The 25,100-nt window shown below is 34.0% G+C and overlaps 1 protein-coding gene across 1 annotated transcript; it reads right to left on the bottom strand.

Moving 5' to 3' along the window:
* Positions 1–1,175: 1,175 nt before the first annotated feature.
* nt5c2l1 (5'-nucleotidase, cytosolic II, like 1) lies at positions 1,176–24,897 on the bottom strand. The gene is made up of 18 exons (XM_051120388.1): positions 24,736–24,897; positions 20,233–20,306; positions 20,027–20,144; positions 15,697–15,792; positions 13,197–13,288; positions 13,055–13,112; positions 7,695–7,788; positions 6,430–6,483; positions 6,238–6,321; positions 6,068–6,109; positions 5,836–5,937; positions 4,458–4,524; positions 4,189–4,359; positions 3,532–3,583; positions 3,249–3,309; positions 2,190–2,366; positions 1,976–2,059; positions 1,176–1,792 (listed from the first exon to the last, which is right to left on the bottom strand). Exons 1-18 carry the CDS (start codon positions 24,771–24,773, stop codon positions 1,709–1,711), a joined length of 1,548 nt encoding a protein of 515 aa, XP_050976345.1. The 5' UTR covers positions 24,774–24,897; the 3' UTR covers positions 1,176–1,708.
* Between the last annotated feature and the right edge of the window lie 203 nt (positions 24,898–25,100).

Here is a 25,100-nt window from a genome sequence, read left to right as displayed (position 1 = left end):
GTAATAATGTGGATAACGGGGTTGAATGGTTGCACTTCACAAATGCAGTCCAGTTTGAGGAAAGATATTAATTAGGCTACTTAATGCTATATAATGTTACTTCATTAGGAATGTTATTTTTTTGTAATTAAAATAAAATCACGCAGTAACAGGGTTGAATGCTAAATCTCTAGATCAGGCAGTAACAAGGTTGAATGGTAAATATGCTTTTTTAATCATTAAAAGACTGCACTTTAATGCATTCATTGTGAAAGTTGTTCGTTTTATGATGTGGTAGTTTCAGTATTGAAAAGTAAAGCAATAATAGCTAAACAAACATATCTAGGCCTAATAGTTCTAACAACAGAGTCACAAAAATGTTTACCTGAGATGGGTCACGTGTTGTGTTTGTGGAAAAAGCCACAGGCGTTTGTTTTCCTGCATTAATTTGAGTGGTTCGAAGTGGGAGTTATACTCAGGCCTCTGTGTGAATTTAAATAATTTGTTTTGAGGATAAATAACACAGTATTTTGTGAGTTCTGTCGTCATTTCGCTTGATTTACACTGTATGAGCAACATACCTGTACGTGGGCTGCCTTTGATGACAATCATTGTACGTGTCGATATCTGTGGTAATGAATGTTGTTAATTTGGGAGTTAATAATATGTTATGGTCCTTAGAAATCCTTGTTATGGTTACCGTTCCCCTCTCTCACGTTGGTCGACGCAACCGAAATAAAGAAATTGGCGCGAAATCTTACTGTGTGAAAACAGTAGCGGTATATTATTAAACGAGCCGTTTACCTTTTTATACAAAGTTAAGATAAACGGTGTAATTTTCTAATTATGCTTTAACAAAAGCTGATTATGTCAAAAGGAAAGGTCTCCATTCAAATCGACTGCACACACTATAGTCTTTGCCGCCATCTTACGGACACCGTACAGAGATTTTCCTGAAGATGTCCGTTTGTTGATTAATTTACACGTCATAGATTAAACGTTTCTTCCTTGCGTGCTTAATCACCGATTTTTATGAATTTGTCGTTTTAGTACATATATGGTCTTTTATAAAAGCAAATACCTTTGGTAAGATGCAAGAACAAACTAGTTTAACTCGATACAACACAGAACAACTTGTGGTGTTTCCCTTAATAATGTTTAAGTTCAGTAAGATTAGAAATAAATGACAACAGAAGTCTAAAATAAAGCATTTTAATATTTCAATATGCTTATGAAAAATCGTAAATACATAAATATATTAAATCAGTTGTAGAGGCAAAATATAGAAACTGTTTTAAAACTTACGTCCTAATTTAACTTATTCAGTCACATGTGAAGATAAACATACAAATAAACATTTGACCAACGAGACCTCAAAAATCACACAACCCAATTCTTTAGTTTTCATGCATTCGTGACATACAAAATAGTAGTTGTCTTAATTAAATACACAGAATATAAAAGTTTTATAAAATGGTTAAATAAAGATTTTAGACCTGCTTTACAAATAACAACACAACATGAACAAGACATCACAAAAAAAACTTGGCAAACTTTTCCTTTTAAGTGGAATTATACTCAAGTCAGAACTAATACTGCAAATCAACCACACAAGCACTGTGTATCAAAACACAGTTTTAAGGCAGGAATGGAAACTGTCGAAGTAAAACATGCACACTAGATAAAAAGTTCATATTTACAGCAGTTAAAAAAGAATCAAAATCCGTCTTTATGTCTCTGTAGATGTAGCTGGGTTATTTCGGGCACAGTTATCCTCTTGTCCGCAATCACCGTCTTCACACTCACATTGCCGCTGTGTGAAAAAGATGTGATGATGTAAATCACTTTAATATTTATTAAAGGAAAAACAAAAATGTAGAACAATGGAAAACAATATTATAACATTTTATGTTTGGGAGTAACACAACAAAATTACGATGTCAATATATATATAACGGAACTATTAGAATGGAAAATGAAAGTGTGCCATTCAAACCTTGATGTTGGTTTTGAGCATGTGCTCTGACAGCTCTGTTATGTGCTCTTTAGCCTGAGACTCCACAGCGGCCTCATGTGGCAGCTGCAATATCAGACAGAGTACATGAGTACCTCTTTCATAATATTTCTAGGGTTTTTAAATCTCTTTTTGAAAGCAATTCAGTAGCCTTAAATATATATTAGACAAGTACAATTAGCCAGGACAGGTTTACCAGGACAAGAGGGGCTCTGAAGAGGTAGCTGAAGGGGTAGTTTAGGAGGTTGAGGCAGGAGGTAGAGTATATATCCGCATAGCGCAGTAACTGACTGGCAAAGAGGGTTTTTGTGGAACCACAGCGTAAAAGACTGCCCATTTTCCCATAGCACAGATCCATGCCGTACGTCAACATCTGAAACACAAATGTAATTAGTAACATTAATTAATAACTTTACATTAGTTCACTTCCAGAGAAAAAATATCCTGATAATTTATTCACCCCCATGTCACCCATGTCTTTCTTTCTTCAGTTGAAGGTTTTTGAGGGAAAACATTCCAGGATTTTCCTCCATATAGTGGACTTCAGTGGGATCAACGGGTTGAAGGTCCAAATTGTAATTTCAATGCAGCTTCAAAGGGCTCTACATGATCCCAACCGAGGAATAAGACTCTTACGTGTGAAACAACAAATTTATACACTTTTTAACCACAAATGCTCATTTTCACACATTATGTAATCACGTTGGAAAGGTCATGCGTGGTTAGTTCTCCTCCAACTTGAAAATCGTCCAACATTGTTGTTCTGCCTTTTTTTGTAAAGGGTGTTTGACTTGCTTTGCATGTTCGCTTTGTAAACACTGGGTCGGTACTTCAGCCTGTGTCATGCATGACCTTTCCAACGTGACTACGTAATGCGTGAAGTCCAGCTAGTGCAAGATGAGCATTTGTGGTTAAAAAGTATACAAATTTGTGTTTTTTTTAAATATAATGATCAATCGTTTCACTAGGCAAGACCCTTATTCCATGGCTGGGATTGTGTGGAGCCTTTTGAAGCTGCATTGAAACTGCAATTTGGAACCATTGATCCCCATTGAAGTCCACTGTATGGAGAAAAATCCTGGAATGTTTTCCTCAAAAACCTTCATTTCTTTTCGACTGAAGATTGAAAGACATAAACATCTTGGATGACATGGGAGTAAATTATGAGGATTTTTTTATTCTAGAAATGAACTAATTCTTTAAGGGACAACTATAGATTAGTTAAGTAAAGTTTGAGATGATCGTAAGTGCTCACCTTTATCCTTTCCTGAATTGCACTAATATCTGGGCACTCTTGACTTCCACTGTCCAAATGCCTGATGGGATTGAATAAGAGGTGAGATGAAAATGTTAATTTGATGTTGATGTTTGTTTGTGTGCGTTACAGGTTCTGCTATCCATAAATACTCAGAAAAAACTTCATAAAGAGGCAAAATAATGTCTTGAATTACATTACAAAAACCAATGGTACTCTAGCTCCATCTATTGATCATATCAAGTATTGCAAGTAATGCTGCAATGAAACAAGTCATACTCACTGATATAATTCTGCTAGGAAGATATCAAGATGTTTCAACTCCTCAAACATAGCTGGAAAAATAGACAAGTGTTTTCAGTCATTCTTTATGAAATAAAAAAAATATTAAAGGCATAGTTCACTCTAAAATGAAAATTCTGTCATCAATGACTCACCCTTATGTCGTTCCAAACCTGTAAGACCTTCGTTCATCTTCAGAACACAAAGTAAGATATTTTTGATAAAATTCAAGAGCTTTCGGACCCTGCATAGACAGCAACACAACTACTATGTTCAATGCACAAAAAGGTAGTAAGGACATTGTTAAAATAGTCCATGTGACATCAGTGGTTCAACCTTATTATTATGAAGCTACGAGAATACTTTTTGAAACAAAAAACGACTTCAGTCAACAATTTCAGTCTTCAACACTCATTCACAAGAGTGCCGTGACACGTGTGGATTATTTTAATCAACGTTCTTGCTATTTTTCTGGGCCTTGAACGTGTCAGTTAGGTTGCTGTCTATGCAGGGTCAGAAAGCTCTTGGATTTCATCAAAAATATCTTAATTTGTGTTCTGAAGATGAACAAAGGTCTTACATGTTTGGAATGACAATTTTCATTTTTGGGTGAACTATCTCTTTAAAGTTGTTTTTATTTAGATAAGCACACACTTACTGGCTTTGTCGGCCCACACGTGCAGCTCCTTCACGAGCTCGGGAACCACCAGGAAGGTCTTCCACCCTTGACGTTTCTTTGACTTGAGAATATCGCCAAAGATGTGATCGCCCACATAGAGGATGTCTTTCCCCCTAACATCCAGCAAATCACAGACAATATCAGAAGATCCTAAGAAAGGGGTTGAACAAGGATAACTGACTTAAGACAAAGGATTGCCTTCAAGCAAGACTAGCAAACAGATCCTGGTGAGAAGAACATCTGAGTACCTCCAGAATACACCGTCCCATGCTGAAGGTCTCCAGTGTATGTGCCGATACGCAGCTTCCCAGTGTCCTACAACAGAATGATGAGATTGAAGTACAGTCTAAAGTTAAGATGTTTGCTGATATTTCACTAAACTCCAATTAACATTTATCAGTACAATGTTCAGTGTTATTAATATATAGTTGAGGTCAAAAGTTTACATACACCTTGCAGAATCTGCAAAATGTTAATTTTACCAAAATAAAAGGAATCATACAAAATGCATGTTATTTTTTTTTTATTTAGTACTGACCTGAATTAAGATGTTTTACACATGAAAGATGTCTACATATAGTCCACAAGAGAAAATAATAGTTGAGTTTATAAAAATGACCCTGTTCAAAAGTTTACATACACTTGATTCTTAATACTGTGTTGTTACCTGAATGATCCACAGCTGTGTTTTTGTTTAGTGATAGTTGTTCACGAGTCCCTTGTTTGTCCTGAACAGTTAAACTGCCTGCTGTTCTTCAGAAAAATCCTTAAGGTCCCACAAATTTTTTGGTTTTTCAACATTTTTGTGTATTTGAACCTTTTCCAACAATGACTATGATTTAGAGATCCATTTTTTCACACTGAGGACAACTGAGGGACTCATATGCAACTATTACAGAAGGTTCAAATGCTCACTGGTGCTCCAGAAGGAAACATGACCCATTAAGAGCTGGGGGGTGAAAACTTTTTGAATTTGGAGATCAGGGTAAATTTAACCAATTTTGTCTTCTGGGAAACATGTAAATATCTTCTGTAGCTTCTGAACGGCAGTACTAAATGAAAATAATATATTAAAACAAAAGAAGAAAAATGTACACCTCTCCATTCTGTTCAAAAGTTTTCACCCCCGGCTCATAATGCATCGTTTTTTGTTCTGGCGCATCAGTGAGCGTTTGAACCTTCTGTAATAGTTGCATATGAGTCCCTCAGTTGTCCTCATTGTGAAAAAACGGATCTCAAAATCATACAGTCATTGTTGGAAAGGGTTCAAATACACAAAAATGCTGAAAACCAAATGTCTAGTTTTATGTCACCCCACACAGCATAAAGATTTGTATTATTTTATAATAAAATAATGTTATAATATAATCATATTTTATTTGTGTATGTTATTGAAAACAACTGTCCAATTCACTGCTAAGAGAAATGAGGGGAAATGGACTTTATCCATTTTAAATGAAATTATCCAAAGTGTAATGCTTGTAAACGTTTTCTTTTTTCTGGTTTTGGTGGAAAATAGGGTCTATAATAGGGTCTGTTCTTGACAGACTACATCAAACGCCTGAATAAATTCTTTATTTAAAAGAGAGTAACTCTTTTTTTTGTAGCAGTGCATATGACACTCACCGTGTCTACCTGTCGTAACACTGTCCCCCCTGCAAAGAACAAAGGCTTCCTCGTGTCCACCACCACCAGATCAAAGTACGAGCGCCACGGTTTCGTAGGGTTCTAGAAAACAGGAATCATTTCGAAATCTGAATATCTTTATGTGTGCAATCAAAACCAGTCACAAGCAATTTCTCAGAGTAAATGCTAAACACTGTTTTTATGTCAGTCATAGAGTGATCGTGCTGCTCACCTTAGAGCCGGACGGAAATTCCAGTAAGTATTTCATAATAGCCTAATTTGGGAAAAGATGTTATACAGTGTCATTAAAATGGAATTATGAATATTAATGACAGCGTGCAATGATATGCAGCCTGTCAGTGGCAGTTTAAATTATTTCTAGGGGTCTGGCGCTCTCCTTACCTCAGTGTAACTGAACTCGCTGTTGGTGGCCAGAAACAGTTTGGCGACCTCTTTGATGCGGCTCAGTAACACAGGAAGACGAGGCTGAAGAAAAAAATTCATATGAATGAGTCTTTGTGGCATATACAAATACTTATAATCATACAGCGTTAATTATGATTAGCATACAAGATTTTCTCTCAGGCCACTTACATCTTTAATCACATATTTTTCCAGGTTCTTCAATGTTCTTTCCTTCAGAATGCCCTACAGGACAATGACTGGTTAAAAACACTGTGGTATGAAACACTCACATTGTACAGGGAATGATTATATTCAAAACCATTTTTTGTTATGCTGATTGAACGTCTCTAAACATCCTAATAACAATCACTAAGTTAAGTGGTCAAAATTAGCGCAGTAAAATCAAATCTCCCTTTCCTCTCAGCCGTTGTACTGTGCTTGCAGCGCGCGATCTTCAAGTGCACGAACAAATGTGCCAGCACGCACCTTATTAGGTTATATTAAAGCGCTGTATCATATTCAAACCCAAATGAAACTACGAGTATGCAATTTCGTAGTTATGTCGTCAAGAAGTTACCAAAAAGGTGATTAAAGCTGCCTTGAAACTGTGCATGTAAGTATTTATTATTTATGAGTCACATTTAAAGCAGTGTCAGATCCACATCAAGTTAATCAGCGGTAGCTTTTAAAGTAACAGCAGCCAAAATATCTCAATAACCAGCTGCTGTGATGTCTGTTAATCAAAGAAAAAAATAATTTTAATTTAATTTTAAGCTTTATCTTTATTTCATGGCTATAGTCAATGGTTAAATAATAAGAAAAAAGATTCAGAGACATCAGTTGGTGTCAATAATACATTCCTTCATTTATAAAAAAAAAGATGGCATTAAACAAATATGAAAAATATACATGTTGTTTCTACATTAATCTGAAGATTGAATGTGACATTATTGCAGTATAAAAGTATAATTAAAAATGTTAATGTCAGATGGAATTAATCGTGATTAATTTCAGAAAAAAATGTGCAATTAGTTAATTTTTTATTGATTGACAACACTAGTATTTATATTAGTGCTGTAAATCAATAAAAAAACTAATTGCACTTTTTTCTGAAATTAATCATGATTAATCGTGATTAATCCCACATTTAAGTTTTTCAATATACTTTTATACTGCAATAATTTTACATTCAATCTTAAAATTAATATAGAAACAATATAAAGATTTTTAATATCTGTTAAATGTTTTTTATGACTGAAGGTGAGTATCACTAATACCACTGATACTCCGCCCCACGCTAACTGCGTTAAATATTTTTAACGCCATTAAACTGAAAAAATTAGTTGTCTAATTTTGACACCACTAATCTTAATTTGAAGTGACTTTGGAAGTAAATTCTTTCATGAGAGGGTGAATATGTAAAATCTTAAAATTAGTTACATGAAAATAGTTACCGTGTCATGAAGGTAATCCATGGCGTCCCTCACGTCCTGAAACATGCTTCTGTGTGACATGAACAAGTCACCGTGTTTGAACCCTTTCTTCCAACTAAATGGGAGAAAAATAGTGAGTTAGATTTTAGACAGCTATTGGGTGTATTTGAGGAGTTCAGATGCAAAAGCCGTTTTGTGCCGTTTCAAATTTTCTTCTAAAATTTGCATTTTTATCAGGCTACTATGTGTAGTTTCGGTAATTTCACTCATTGCCATTAAAGTGAAATAACTGAGCATAAATGTAGGAGCCTGAAAAAAAATGCAAATTTTATAAGAAAATTTCAGATGGCACTTAGAGGCTTCTGATTCTGAACTCTTCATTTTAAATTTCCAATTAAACTCGACAGAGACAGCAGTTCAAGTGTCTTTCTGCTGTGACATTTTGTAATATTTAATAATATTTAGTAATATTTCAAGATGAACAGTTGCTGGATGAAGCAACTTAAGTTAACTTGATTATCCGTACATCACTTTTAAAAAAAAAAATCATGTTTAAATGTCAGTATGAAATATCCGGCTTTTGAGGAATGTTTATTTGTTGATCTCCCAGTCTGCATATTGCATTATGTTTTGCCCCACAGTAAAACCTACAGAGCTTTGATGAACTAAGCAATTAAATATCATCTTTTGATTGGGAAATACAGAGTGTTAACAGATATTTGTAAGCAATTTAGTCGTTACACTGTTGTAAAGCTATGATTTACACTACAATCTGAGCAGATTTTTATCTTACTTTAGCCATGTAAATAACAACATCTATACCAAATTATATTGTATCAGTTTATGCCTTGAGTATGAGCTCCATATTCTCCTACGTCATACTATATGCAAGCCTGATATAACAATTATGATACTCAACAAAAACACACTTAAAATTTTTTAAAAGATACAATCAATTGTCTAAAGTTGTAATAAATTGTTCCACTAAAAATCGGTCTATTATTTCATATGTCAGGCTTTAAAAGGTTAATACGATATTATTTTAAGATAAGTTTATATTTAAGAATTTTTAAAATGTATTTTTGGCTTGTTAGGACTTTGTTATCTGGAAGACCGTTTCCTCCACTGAATATAAAATAAAAAAGGTTATTGCAACATTTTATCTTGCAATTCTGAGTTTTTTCTAAGAATTGCATAATATAAATTAACAAATGCAAGTTATAAAGTCCAATTTTGATGGGGGAAAAAAAGACAGACATCAGAATTCTGAGTTGATATCTTACAATTTTGACTTTATAGCTTGCAATTGTGAGTTTATGTCACAATTCTAAGAAAAAAAAGCCAGAATTGCAAGATATAAACTTGCAATTGAGAAAAAAAAAGAGAATTGTGGGTTTATATCCTGCAATTCTAACTTTGTAACTTAATTCTCAGATAAACTGTCAGAATTGTGAGAAAAAGTCAGATTTGCAAGATATAAACACTTGATTGAGAGAAAAAAAAGTAAAAATTGAGAAATTATATCTCACAATTCTGACTTTCTAACTCACAATTGCAAGTTTATCTCACAATTCTGAGAAAAAAGTCAGAATTGCAAGATATAAACTCACAATCGAGAGAAAAAAGTCTGAATTGAGAGTTTATATCCTGTAATTGTGACATTATAAGTTGCAATTGCGACTTTATATCAGGCACATTTGAGAGAAAAGTATAATTGCAATTGTTTCTATCACATGCAATTGTTTCTATCACAATTTTGAGGAAAAAAAGCCAGAATTGCGAGATTACAAACTCAGAAGTGAGAGAAAAAAGTCAGAATTGTGAGGCTATATCCTACAATTCTGAGATAAACCATCAAAATTGTGAAAAAACATCAGAATTGCGAGAAATTATATTTCACAATTCTGACTTTATAACTTGCAATTGCAAGTTTATCTCATAATTCTGAGAAAAAAGTCACTATTGCAAGATATAAACTTGCAATCATAAGAAAAAAATCCTGTAATTCTGACATTCTAACTTGCAATTGTGACTTTATATCAGGCAATTCTGAGAGAAAAGTCAGAACTGTGAGTTTATATTACGCAATTTTGATTTAATTTCTCAGAATTGCAAGTTTGTATCTTACAATTTTGACATTATAACATGCAGTTGTGAGTTTCTATCACAATTTTGAGAAATAAAGTCAGAATTGCAGGATTAAAAACCCATAATTGAGAGAAAAAAGGCAGAATTGCAAGATATAAACTCACAATTGAGAGAAAAAAGTCAGAATTGACAGTTTATATCCTGTAATTCTGACCTTATAACTTGCAGTTGTGACTTTATAAGGCAATTCTGAGAATAAACGTCAGAATTTCGAGAAAAAAACGTCAGAATTGTGAGATATAAACTTGCAACTGCAAGACAAACATGTCAAAATTGTGAGCTTCTCTTGTGAGATTCTGACTTCATATTTCACAGTTCTGAGTTCTGACTTTATAACTACCAATTGCAAATTAATATCTCACAATTCTGAGAAAAAAGTTAGATTTGCGAGACATAAACTCACAATTGAGCGAAAAAAAGTCATATCCTGTAATTCTGACTTTATAACTTGCAATTGCGACTTTATATCACGCAATTCTGAGAAAAAAAATGTCAGAATTGCAAAAAAAAAAAAAAAAAAGAATTGAGAAATTATATCTCGCAATTGTGACTTTATATAACACAATTTAGAGACAAAAATGGCAGGATATAAACTCACAATTGCGAGAAAAAAAATCAATATTGTGAGAGACAAAGTCACAATTAACTTTTTTAAAACTATTTATTCAGTGTTGTAAACAGGCTTCCATAGGTTACTAATATGTTTTGCATTTTACTGTCTGCTGTGTGAACAGTCGGAAATCATAAAGGTTTATTGACATCCCTAGCTGTAAGCATAACCAAGATTAATAGTGATGCTTGCTTTAGCAAACGTTGCTAATTAAAGTAAAACCTACAGAGCTTTGATGAACTAAGCAATTAAATATCATCTTTTGATTGGGAAATACAGAGTGTTAACAGATATTTGTAAGCAATTTAGTCGTTACACTGTTGTAAAGCTATGATTTACACTACAATCTGAGCAGATTTTTATCTTACTTTAGCCATGTAAATAACAACATCTGTACCAAATTATATTGTATCAGTTTATGCCTTGAGTATGAGCTCCATATTCTCCTACGTCATACTATATGCAAGCCTGATATAACAATTATGATACTCAACAAAAACACACTTAAAATTTTTTAAAAGATACAATCAATTGTCTAAAGTTGTAATAAATTGTTCCACTAAAAATCGGTCTATTATTTCATATGTCAGGCTTTAAAAGGTTAATACGATATTATTTTAAGATAAGTTTATATTTAAGAATTTTTAAAATGTATTTTTGGCTTGTTAGGACTTTGTTATCTGGAAGACCGTTTCCTCCACTGAATATAAAATAAAAAAGGTTATTGCAACATTTTATCTTGCAATTCTGAGTTTTTTCTAAGAATTGCATAATATAAATTAACAAATGCAAGTTATAAAGTCCAATTTTGATGGGGGAAAAAAAGACAGACATCAGAATTCTGAGTTGATATCTTACAATTTTGACTTTATAGCTTGCAATTGTGAGTTTATGTCACAATTCTAAGAAAAAAAAAGCCAGAATTGCAAGATATAAACTTGCAATTGAGAAAAAAAAAGAGAATTGTGGGTTTATATCCTGCAATTCTAACTTTGTAACTTAATTCTCAGATAAACTGTCAGAATTGTGAGAAAAAGTCAGATTTGCAAGATATAAACACTTGATTGAGAGAAAAAAAAGTAAAAATTGAGAAATTATATCTCACAATTCTGACTTTCTAACTCACAATTGCAAGTTTATCTCACAATTCTGAGAAAAAAGTCAGAATTGCAAGATATAAACTCACAATCGAGAGAAAAAAGTCTGAATTGAGAGTTTATATCCTGTAATTGTGACATTATAAGTTGCAATTGCGACTTTATATCAGGCACATTTGAGAGAAAAGTATAATTGCAATTGTTTCTATCACATGCAATTGTTTCTATCACAATTTTGAGGAAAAAAAGCCAGAATTGCGAGATTACAAACTCAGAAGTGAGAGAAAAAAGTCAGAATTGTGAGGCTATATCCTACAATTCTGAGATAAACCATCAAAATTGTGAAAAAACATCAGAATTGCGAGAAATTATATTTCACAATTCTGACTTTATAACTTGCAATTGCAAGTTTATCTCATAATTCTGAGAAAAAAGTCACTATTGCAAGATATAAACTTGCAATCATAAGAAAAAAATCCTGTAATTCTGACATTCTAACTTGCAATTGTGACTTTATATCAGGCAATTCTGAGAGAAAAGTCAGAACTGTGAGTTTATATTACGCAATTTTGATTTAATTTCTCAGAATTGCAAGTTTGTATCTTACAATTTTGACATTATAACATGCAGTTGTGAGTTTCTATCACAATTTTGAGAAATAAAGTCAGAATTGCAGGATTAAAAACCCATAATTGAGAGAAAAAAGGCAGAATTGCAAGATATAAACTCACAATTGAGAGAAAAAAGTCAGAATTGACAGTTTATATCCTGTAATTCTGACCTTATAACTTGCAGTTGTGACTTTATAAGGCAATTCTGAGAATAAACGTCAGAATTTCGAGAAAAACGTCAGAATTGTGAGATATAAACTTGCAACTGCAAGACAAACATGTCAAAATTGTGAGCTTCTCTTGTGAGATTCTGACTTCATATTTCACAGTTCTGAGTTCTGACTTTATAACTACCAATTGCAAATTAATATCTCACAATTCTGAGAAAAAAGTTAGATTTGCGAGACATAAACTCACAATTGAGCGAAAAAAAGTCATATCCTGTAATTCTGACTTTATAACTTGCAATTGCGACTTTATATCACGCAATTCTGAGAAAAAAAATGTCAGAATTGCAAAAAAAAAAAAAAAAAAATTGAGAAATTATATCTCGCAATTGTGACTTTATATAACACAATTTAGAGACAAAAATAGCAGGATATAAACTCACAATTGGGAGAAAAAAAATCAATATTGTGAGAGACAAAGTCACAATTAACTTTTTTAAAACTATTTATTCAGTGTTGTAAACAGGCTTCCATAGGTTACTAATATGTTTTGCATTTTACTGTCTGCTGTGTGAACAGTCGGAAATCATAAAGGTTTATTGACATCCCTAGCTGTAAGCATAACCAAGATTAATAGTGATGCTTGCTTTAGCAAACGTTGCTAATTATGAATATAATTCTCATGACTGAGAGACATTGAAGCTATAAAAGAGCCATAACTCTTGTAATGAAACAATAATTCACTCACTTTTTGTATCTGGAGCTTTTGGTGAAGAAGTCAACCAGACACGCATACAGATAGGTCTCTGAGAAAAAGCAAGGGACAAATCATGTTAACAGAATCGGTTATCCTTTCACTCGACCATTTAAATATGTCTCTGTCACTGTACCTGATAGGTTGAAGAGTGTGTTAAGGACATAAAAACGGTCGGTGTCGTCCCTCTGGATGAACTTGTTTGGATAATACTCATCAACCTGTGCACTGCAAACACACACACATCTTAATGAGAATAACAGCGGGTAAATAAACTATATATATATATATATATATATAAACACATTAGAAAGCTTGTGACAGAGCAATAACAGTCTGCCACTGGGCTGCCCAGCTAATATGTCACAGCAGCGAGTGTTGAAAGAGCGCTAACAACTACTGTTCTCAAACAACTGATCCCTTGCTAAATAAAACCGTGCCCACAATACCCCACGTCGGGTGGCGTCTGATGAAACACCCTTTATTATGCTGTCTTATACATGAGGACACTCACAGTCCTGATCCATGCTCTGTTTGTCCTCAAGTTTGAGAATGATAATAAAACCAAGGATGATTTTTGGTCTTGATGCAGCTACTGTTCTGGAATCTGTTCGGATATGAACGTGTAAATCTGGTGGTGTGTTTTAAAAGGAGAGCCAAGACATATACTACAACTCAAATCCTGAAATATGTAGGTGTAAAGCAATGTGACCATGGACCACAAAACCAGTCATAAGGGTCAATTTTTCGAAATTGAGACTTATACATCATCTGAAAGCTGAATAAATAAGCTTTCAATTGATGTATAGTTTGTTAGGATAGGACATTATTTGGCTGAGGCACAACTATTTGAATATATGGAATTTGAGGGTGCAAAAAAATCTAAATGTTGAGAAAATCATCTTTAAAGTTTCCAAATGTAGTTCATAGCAATGCCTATTAGTAATCAAAAATTAAGTTTTGATATATTTACAGTAGGAATTTTACTAAATATCTCCATGGAACATGATCTTTACTTAATTTCCTAATGATTTTTGGCATAAAAGAAAAATCAATAATTTTGACCCATATAGTGTATTTTTGGCTATTGCTACAAATATACCCCAGCGACTTAAGACTGGTTTTGTGGTCCAGCGTCACATATTTGGTCCAGTTACGCCTGTCCTCAGCCTCTTTTATAAGTCTTATAAGAAACCCATACTAGGAAACTAACAACAAAATCTACACACTACAATTCTTTTATATGGCAGGTGTTGGATATACACTACCAGTCAAAAGTTTTTGAACAGTAAGATTTTAAATGTTCTTTAACCATTTCAAAATCTTGTGAAATATTTTTACTATTTAAAATAACTGCTTTCTATTTGAACATATTTTAAAATGTAATTTATTTCTGTGATTAAATCTGAATTTTCAACATCATTACTCCAGTCTTCAGTGTCACATGACCTTTCAGAAATCATTCTAATATACTGATTTTCTGTTCAAGAAAAAACATTTTTATTATTATTATAAATATTTAAAACAGTTGAGTTATTTCAGGATTCTTTGTTGAATATAAAGATCAAAAATATCAGCATTTATCTGATATAAAAATCTTTTGTAACATTATACACTACCATCACTTTTGATCAATTTAGTATTAATTTCTATATACTGACTACAGGCTTTTGAATGGTGTAAAAACATTTATAATGTTACACAAGATTTCTATTTCAGATAAATGCTGTTCTTCTGAACCTTCTATTCATCAAAGAAACCTGAAAAAAAAATTCTACTCAGCTGTTTTCAACATAATAATAAAATAATAATAATAATAATATGTTTTTTTGAGCAGGAAATTAGAATATTAGATTGATTTCTGAAGGATCATGTGACTGGAGTAAAGATGCTAAAAATTCAGCTTTGAAATCATATAATAATAATATTTTAAAATATGTTCAAATGTTAAATTATAAATGCAGTCTCTTGTAAACAAACATATAACACTTAGCGGAAGCTAGTGATTACGGTTTATAAAGTTTTAAATATGGATAATTTTTCTTACACAAACATCGATTCGCTTCAGAAGGCCTTTATTAACATAATATATTAAACTGTCAAATCTGGTTTTCATGTAACAGGTTTGGTTTTCTCATAAAAACCACATCTTCATATGTGTCTAGGTGTTTTCCTCTTTGTTAGTAGATGAGTCAACACATTTAAAAGTACTTGTCTTCAATTATGACTTCATCTGTAAGCTTGTATTCAAGAAACCACTGATTCATTTTTAATAAATCTCTTCATCTGGTTCACGAACCAATCTGAATGATTTGTTTATGAATCAGAGCAATTAAGTTTAGGCTAACTATTAATGAATAAGTATTATAATAATAAGACCTTCAATGCATTAAATTGTGATATTAAAAACTAAATGCCTCACTCTGCTATGCTAGTCTCTCTTGATCTGATTTTAACAGCTCCTGACCCTGCTGTTCCTTCACATTCGGTTTATTGGTTTTCAACCTGACTCTCTTCAATGTTTTGTCCCACACAGCACTCTACTTTGTTGAAATCTTCTGTTGTCAGAGAAAGGTTAAGGGGGCATTTGCGAGCAAACTCTCACTCAATACACCACAATGAATCGTCTCACTCACCCTCTCAGGTACTCAAAGCCGTGAGTGCACACCAGGATGTTTCCATTGGAGTCTATTTTCAACAGGTTACCATACGTGGTATCGTACACCAGGCCTCTGGAGAGAAGAGGAGATAGAGAGAGAACGTTTGAAAGAAGTCGAGTCTGGAAGCATTCAGACAAGTGAATAATTTATAGCAAAATATGGCCCTCTTAGGAGTTAAAACAAGAGTTCATTCGTATTTATATTTTCCCCCAGCAGTATCATTGAGCAGCCTGCATTTGGTATTCAGCCCGTTTTAATAATGACCTCAAGCGACCTTCTGCTTTATGAGACCCTTGAGACTGGTGTAACGCAGGATGTTTTTATTTGTTTGGTTGCCCACAAAGTCTCTCATGAATGGTTTATAATAGATTCAAAAGCCACTACAAACTGACTGGTTTCTAAATGAAAATGAAATAGAATAATTTTCTACTTAATTCATATTTACATTATGTAATGATGTACACCACTGTCCAAAAGTTTGGGAATTTTTTTTTTAAATTAATATTTGGTTCAGCAAGGATTCTATAATCGATCAAAAGTGACAGTAAAGACCTTCAGATGGTTACAAAGGATTTCTATTTCAAATAAAAGTTTTTTTTCTGACCTTTTTGTTCATCAGAGAATCAAATGAACTGTTTTCAACATTGATAATAACAAGAAATGTGTTTGAGCAACAAATCAGTATAGTTCAATTAGTTTAATTAGTCATTTTGAGTGCTATGAGATGTGAAAAATCAAACTATTGAAAGACAAGGCAAAAGAAAGAAACAAATGTTTGTATAAATATTAAAGTCAACATAAATCAAAACTGAATCTTTTTTTTTTTTTTTTTTTGGCCTTATTGTGCACATTATTCCATATCAAAAATCCTTGTGTTCATAGTTTTATCAAATTTTTTCCATTTCTATTACAACTTTCATTCATAAATCTCTCTTATTTTTCAATACCTTCCTTCTAATCCTTTCCAACTCTTGATGGAAGTGACTGGATTTTGAGTTATGAATGGCATTTCTCATTGACTTAAAGGCAGATGATCATAAATCAATTACTAGTGTGTTACTGTAAGGTACCAAAATACAAAAGGTACATCTTTGTACCATATTTACTCCTAAATAGCATATATTAGTACCTTAAGTACATAAAAGTACTTTAAAGCACATATTAATACCTAAAATATACTTATTAGTCTCTTTTGAAAAGGGACAGCAGTTTTGTATCTTTTTTCTGAGAGAGTAAAAGACTCCCAAGAGCTCCATTTTGGAATTCATTGCATTACTCTATAACTTTGTTACTGTACGAGTTGTTTATTGCCCTTTGTGACACCATTCTCATTGAAATCAATAAAATCTAGGTGTTTTGTGATGCAACTTGAAGGTCCACTGAAGTGTTATCTATGTGTCAGTGGCGATTTCTTTAAGACTGCAAGGGAAGCTCAGCTTCCCCCTATAATGTCACAAAATTAATGGTCAAATTATGTACTATTGTATTAACATTTTCTTGACTAAAAATGCGTTAGAAAACGTTCATCTCAAAGACGAGTTCGTTCAGAATCAGTTAGATATAGCAGGTCGGCTGACTTGATTTTCTTCTCATACATTCCCGTAGCGTCACAGTGCATTTCCCCGTTGAAGCCCAGCGTCCATTGACTTCAATGCGGCTGCTTTGAACGTTTTTTCAGTGCTTTGAAACTAGACGGTCATTGGATAAACGCTGCGATTATGTCCCGCCCACGGACGCTCAGCGTCTCTGGGGGTGAATGAGGAGCAAATGAGGAGTGGGCTGGCCTGGACTCCGAGCTTCTGCGTGATGATTGGAGGGTCTGTCGAAAGATTGCATCTCCTTTTGACTGACAGCGATTTTGTACTATAAGGAATCGCTGAAGCTATTCGCGCTCAGTCCCATCGCGGATTTCTCAAGTTCAGTCGAAATAAAACTGCTGCAACCTATTTCTTTATATTTGCTTGGCGAAATTGCTTGATTTTCATCATACATTTCACACAATTATACACCACATTCCTTGTTTCACTTTTACAGAGTTTAATATTTTTTTTAGATCGTTCATTCATTCATTCATTCATGTTAATATTTAATGTAGTAATCAATATATATATATAGATTACTACATTAAATATTAACATGGAGGATGACTATAAATTAATATATATATATATATATATATATATAGTAATCTTGAAAAATTTTAACATAACATAATGAAACCTTATATTTCTATTAAAATACTTTAGAAATAAATAAATAAATAAATCTCCATAATAACCTTATTTAAATTGCAAAATATTTATACTATATAGTAGCATCTGACTAAAAGAAAAAATACATCATATTTTGCATAATAAAACTAAAGCTTTTTTTTTTTTTACGATTGTTTGCATTGTGACTTACTTATGACAATAAGGCACATTCTTGTGAATAAATAAATAGACAATTTTATGATGTAGGCCGAAAATGAGCTTCCCCTATTTGACAGACCAGTAGCCGCCACTGCTATGTGTTGATGTAACTGAAACAGGAAGACAGGGAGGGACACATCAAGCAGTCCCGCCCCCTTTTTTTAAATAGCCAGTAGCGTTTCGTTTATATAACAACTTGGGCCGTTGAGCTCATTAAAGATGCATTTGACAGCCACAATCTCATCCATATCGATAAATATAGCATTCGGTGTAGAATTCAAATGGGTTTGATACTTTGTGTCGTCTGAGTTCACATATATGATCCGCTCCTGAACCGAAGCAGACTGTGTGTGTGAAACCAGACTTCTTTCACCCCAGTGGAAAACATATTTAGACTGTCTGAATCGTTCCCTATCCCCTATATAGTGCACAACAAGTAACCGATTTCAGCCACAGCATCAGCGTCTATTTATAGTGTAGGGGGCTGGACACCTCAGATTCGGGAGAGCATTTGATTGGACAGAAAGTTTGATGAGATGCTGAAATGCAGGGTGATGTCATCAAAATCGTTGATCCATATTGTCAGAAGTCAGAAACTAAGTTTTGAATGCTTATATCGTGTAAATGCGAATTTTGTCATTGTTTTGGCGCACATTAGCTTATAACCTTAAGGCTTATTCAGGCGTTTGAATATTAACATATTCATACTTAAAGCCAAAAAACTTCAATTTTGATTTCAAGGGGACTTTAAAGAGACAGTTCACCCAAAAAAATTAAAAATGTGTCATGATTTACTCGCCATCCATTTGTTTCAAACCTGTGTGAGTTTCTTTCTTCTGTTGAACACAACATAAGATTTTTTTTTTGATTTGTTGGTAACCAAATAGCTGCTGGTAACCATTGACTGGTAACCATACTTCAGTCAATGGCTACCGGCAACCCACATTCTTCAAACTATCTAGAAACTCACACAGGTTTGCAACAACTTGACATTTCAGGAATAATCTCCATATAATGGACTTCAATGGTGCCCCTCAGTTTGAACTTCCAAATACAGTTTCAATGCAGCTTCAAAGGGCTCTAAACGATCCCAGCCGAGGAAGAAGGGTCTTATCTAGTGAAACAAATTGACAATTTTATACTTTTTAACCTCAAACGCTCGTCTTGTCTCTGTGTAACTGTGTAATACAGTTAGGATATGTCAAAATCACCCATCTTGTTTTCTTCCCCAACTTCAAAATCGTCCTATATTGCTGTTTTACCTTTTTTTGTAAAGGGCATTTGATCTTCTTTGCATGTTCACTTTGTAAACACTGGGTTGGTACTTCTGCAGTGATGTGGGACGATTTTTAAAGGTAAGAGAAGAAAACGAGGTGGGAGTTTTTCAACCTACTCTAACTGAATTGAACTGGATTACAGGTTTGAAGTTAAAAAGTATATAAATTGGCAATTTGTTTCGAGAATGACTGATTGTTGCACTAGATAAGACCCTTCTTCCTCGGCTGAGATCATTTAGAGCCCTTCGAAGCTGCATTTAAACTACATTTTGGAAGTTTAAACTTACATATTGAGATAATTCCTGATGTTTCCTTAAGAAACATAATTTCTTAACGACTGAAGAAAGAAAGACATGAACATCTTTGATGACCATGGGGTGGGTAAATTATCTGTACATTTTTGTTCTGGAAGTGAACTCTTTAAATCATGAAAACACAATTTTGATTTTCGGGTGAACTACCGCTTTAATTAGAATATTGATAATAGGAAAGATGTGCATGCAAACACAGTCAATGTTTTCCTTGTACAGACACACGCAGCAAGCCACAAAAGCCTTTACTATGAGCTCACTGACCCAATATAGCCTAATCCAGACCCATTAATGGAGCAGCACTTACCGCGTGGGGAAGGTGGGGTCGTACGTATAGCCCAGCAGCTCGTGTGGGTATCCGATTGACACCAGCCTGTCCCTGAGCAGCTCAAAGCCCAGGCTCTCATACGCTGGAGACTTATACACTGTTGACAACAAGAGAGAGTAGATGTGAACGAAGCACTTCACACATAGTCTGACAGCTTGTCCCAAAGGCACTATAAACGGTCTCACCTGCCAAAGTGTAATCCATGTCGAAGCCATAGCACTTGATGTTTTCAAGTGTCAAACTCCGGTTCACAAACACCCTGAGGGGAAAGACAGCAGGTTATTTTCTTCACTTTGATGGGTAGGTCAACCCTAGCTTTTTCACAGTGAATCGATTTGGTTTTATCCACAGTAACTTACACTGAGTTTGAGTTATAATCAAACTCACAACTTCAGTGTTTTTTAGCACCATGCTATATCAGCTGATCTGCAAAAACACGCTGTACCGCCAAAAAGAGGACATTTACAAAGTGTTTACATTCAAACATATGCAGTGCTTATCACTCACTACTATGTATCAAGTCAGCACAGTTTAGGTCTGTTCTTATCAGGTCCCTCACATATGACATCAGTCCAGCTGGTGTGAGGTAACCGCCGCTTAAAAGACGTAAAGACGCAGAGTGAAGGAACAGCCAACTGGCACTCGCTCTTCTTGGCAGTTTTTCAGTAGCCAGTCACGTTTTTATATTTAGGATGGAAAGTACTGACTAAGAAATTTAAAAATAGTAAGACAATGCAATTTGATTAAATCAAATTGTGTTTCAAATGTAATAAGCTCAACAGTCAATTAATATTGAATATGAGAAAAAAAACTAAAACATCAGCTTCATATTTGTCAGTTTTTTTATTCACAAATACTAGAACTGTGAATTTAGTTTTTTTGGGTAGTCCATGTTAGACTAACAGAGTTCTTCAAAATGTGCTGCAACAGTAAAACAGTTTTGGTGTTTCACGTTTTACATTGGTTGATTCTCACCATTCAGGTTTCTGAGTCAAATATAACGTAAAATCCTATGTAAAACAGTTATTAGTTAAGTGTCTACCAAAATATCACATATCTGCACTCTAAAGAATGCTGGGTTCAGTCTGTTGGGTCATTCTGTTGGGTTGTTTTTAATATTTTTACCCAGGTGCTGGGTAGTTTTTCTGTAACTAAGCTGCTGGATCATTTTTAATGGGTTATTAAATATTGGGTTGTTTTTTCTTTTTACCCAGCTGCTGAGTTACATTCCGTACACTGTTTTTTTGCTTCTTCTACAAGAGAGAGCAGTTCTCAGTGCTGTCGATTTGGTGTGCTTCTTTAGCAAAATAAAGATTTGTATATATTCTATTGAATAAAAAACATAAACTGATTTTATTTGTTATAATACTTAATTAAATTGAATGTAATGTTGAAATATGTTCTCTAATGTCAGTACTATTTGTTTATGAATAGATTTTGGAGTCAGTCACAGCGTCTTTCAGTTACAAGTGAAACGTGAGGCGGTGGTCTGAGGTTCGTAGTTCCCCCAGCGAACAGATTTCGGCATGAGAATTAGCACTATTTAGGTAAAAAGTACAGAGAATGGTTGAATACATTTAAATTAAAATGGTTCTTTTAAATGTTCCATTTTTTTTATTTTTAAAGAGCCTGTTAATTTTAAAGTGTAAAGTTTAATGGCATGCAATATTGTAAACTATATTGTATTTACCCAGATAAATTCAATTTGTCTTTTAATTTTGTCCATGGGTGTTCTTGCTTAATAATAAATGCTCATCTTTTGATTATTGCTGTTGCCTCGGTGTGAGTGTGATTTTTTTCCCAGCCCATTTTAAGTCAACAATATAATAATTTTTTAAACAGTAGTAAATTAAAATAAAACATTTAAACCAACCAGCTAGGTCAAAATAACCCAGCATATTTACCCAGCGCTGGGTTGCCAAATAAGTTGGGTTGTTTTTAACCCAGCTTTTTTTTAGAGTGTGGGTAGTTTGTTTTAAAATCTACTATTGCTTAAATATTACTATATTTCTTGCATATTTCTAGCTTAAAATGAAGCCAAAATAGGTTGTAAATTAAAATTTATTAAAGGGATGCTATTATGCTTTTTCACTTTTGAAACTTTAGTCAGTGTGTTGTGTGTATCTTTGGGTATATAAAAGATCTACAAGGTTACAAATCTCAAAGTCCACTTCAAAAGGAGATATTTCATTTTTAAAAAATCCCTTTTCAAGAACTACAACGAACGGCTCCTTTGGACTACAACGTTTGTTTTCCGCATGCAATGATGTCACAACGCAGTCCATTAGAATATCATTAAATTAAATCCCGCCCATGGAAATTCGAATTGTTGGAGGGAGGGTAGGGACAAGGCGGGTGTAAACACAACCATTGACTAGAGTGGCCGTTTCAGAGCTGTGACATGCCGCAGACGTGTGCAGTACAGGGGATCGAAACACATGCCGAAGCTGCGATCTACTCATGTTGGAGCCGTAACGCCGCAGACATGTGCAGTGTGTAGTAAGAGATTTATTCATCATACAGTGTAGCTAGCTTCACTTATAACACAAGTGTTTTTTAAAATGCATAAACTTGCACTAGACTAGGCTAGGCTGATCAGTGATGAAGTATGTAAATAATTAAATACATTAGCATGATAATATCAATACGATCTCGCAGGCTGATGATAGGACCCAACACTACTGTAGCATATTATTTACTCACCCTCCATGCATCCTAGGTGTATATGACTTCTTTCAGACGAATGCAATCGGAGTTATATTAAAATTTATTCTCGCACTCTCATGCTTTAGAATTGTGTTTCTTCTTAAAGGTCCAAAACAAGTCCAATAATATGCATCCATCCATATTAAAAAGTGTCTCACACGGCTCCGTGGGCTTAATGAAGGCCTCCTGTAGTGAATCGATGCGTTTTTGTAAGAAAGATATCCATATTTAAAACATAAGAATCACTTTAATCTAGCTTGCACTAACAGTTGTACACAGAACTTGCTTTTTTGACAAGAGGCGTGGCAGTACTGAAATACCGTCTAAGCTGTTCGCCAATCGCAACGCAGTGGGACAGCTAACCAATCACAACACACTTAGTTTTTCAGAAGGCGGGCCTTCATTAAACCCTGAACTAATTGAGCCATATGTGCCAGGCTGGGAGAAATGTATTGTAATAATGTAAATTATGTTAAAAATAATGCATTTTTCGAACCACCAAGCATGAAAGCATATTCTAGTACACCCCCAAAACAAAATCAAGACTTTGTAAAAGAGCATAATAGGACCGCTTTAATTAGCTGAATAAATAACATTTAAATGAACTTTTGATTATTAATTTGATTATTGCTGATGCCTCTATTGTGTCTGATTTTCAATTTGCAGCCTAATTTGCGTAAGCCAACCATATAGTAATTTTTTTGAACAATAGTTTAAAAAAGGCTTGGTCAAAACATGGGTTTGTCCATATTTCACCCAGTAAGTTTTAGAGTTCATATATATATATATATATATATATATACACACACACACACACATATATACATATATGTATCATAATGACAATTTGAAATGTGCTGAAAAGGAAATCTAGCTGCCTGATGAATGTTGTCATGACACAACAATGATTTTTTTTTTTTATGGCGAGTCTCATTGACTCACGCAGGTTCAGCTGAAGACGTAAAACAGGTTCTTTCATTAGTCAGGCCATTGCAACTTTCTGGTCATAGTTTTTATGTTTGCTGATAAACGTGATTTCTTAAATGACCAGATTATCCAGTAATGAACACTGCTTACTCATCCGTTTGTGTTCCTCAGAAGAAATAAAGTCATACAGATTTGGAACCACATAAAGGTATTTTTAAAGTTATTTTTAGGTAAACTATTAGGCGAGTTTGTGTCCAAAGCCTGGATGGTGACAAAACAGATAATTATCTAAAACAAACGTGTGGCTGGTCATCTATGACTAACGATTCAAACAGGAACAGAAACAATGAGCCGTTTATCTTTAAATAGATAAGAGTATAATCAAACTAACCGAACTCAATGAATGAATAAATGAATGAATAAGTAAACCAATAAAACTTTATCTTACAGTGTCCTTTCTGTTACAGTAAAATATACATAATTACAATCAAACAAACCCTAACCCTATAGTAAGTACATGCTATTGATAAAAATTATGCAGTACTTGCTTGTGTAGGCTAATTACACCGCAACACCTTAAAATAAAATACATAAATTACTTTTAAATTAAAATTAAAAAAAGTTAAAAAATGTAAAAGTTTCATAATTTACGGTGTTGTTATTGTTTGAAAAAAATTACATTTTGTTTAAATATTATTTAGTTATTATTAATTTGATGCTTTAAGTGAATCTATATCCAAGAGGCGAGAAACCTCAAGTCTGTCAGAGGAGCTGAGGTATATTACCTATAGTCTTATTCTGTTATCAAAGGATATGAAATGCCTTTATGATAAACAAATGCGTAATTCCCTTCAAAAAACATCGGATGGCTTTACTAAATAAAGACGACTGATAAGAACAACTGCAAAGAAGAGAGAAACCTGGCACTTGACTGGTCTAACAAGAATCATTTAAATAAAAACAAACGAACTGAAAATATTAAGAAATAACAGCATAATAAGACCTGTGATTCGTAAGTTTTCACCTGTGTGAACGTGTAGTGTACCTTTTCTTACCTCTGATGGAGTTCTCGTTTGGCGGTGCGTGGCTCCATCGCTCCCGCTCCCCAAATCAGTCTCTTATGAGCAGCAGTGTGAAGCTGTCACCAAACTCCTCTTTGAGCTTTAAATTGTATCATGATGTTGACATCACCGAGTAAGTTTTCCTTGGGTTTGGCTTGTAAACAGAAACCCTATGTACGTAATTTGGGCGTATGTGGGATGCACAAGAACATGAGTGAAGTTTGATGTCGACAGGCGGCAGCGCGCAGCTCGAGCACGTAGATTGTGTTATCAGAGCGCCGCACGCGCTCGCCTCAGAACGCGAAGGTCCCGTTGAGCGCCCAAACACTTGACAATCGATACCGCCGAGCTGACCACAT

Source organism: Labeo rohita, chromosome 10 (genome assembly GCF_022985175.1).
Source record: "Labeo rohita strain BAU-BD-2019 chromosome 10, IGBB_LRoh.1.0, whole genome shotgun sequence".
NCBI lineage: Eukaryota > Metazoa > Chordata > Actinopteri > Cypriniformes > Cyprinidae > Labeo > Labeo rohita.
Note: the sequence above shows the minus strand (reverse complement) of the source record. Positions and strands in the feature narration are given on the sequence as shown.

What these genes read in the sequence shown, in the direction of transcription:
- nt5c2l1 (XM_051120388.1), bottom strand. Translation starts at nt 24,773, where the DNA reads ATGGAGCCACGCACCGCCAAACGAGAACTCCATCAGAG. An exon ending in AAACGAGAACTCCATCAGAG is followed by an intron (nt 20,307 to 24,735) that starts GTAAGAAAAGGT and finishes CTTTCCCCTCAG; the next exon opens with GGTGTTTGTGAACCGGAGTT. An exon ending in GACCCCACCTTCCCCACGCG is followed by an intron (nt 15,793 to 20,026) that starts GTAAGTGCTGCT and finishes TCTTCTCTCCAG; the next exon opens with AGGCCTGGTGTACGATACCA.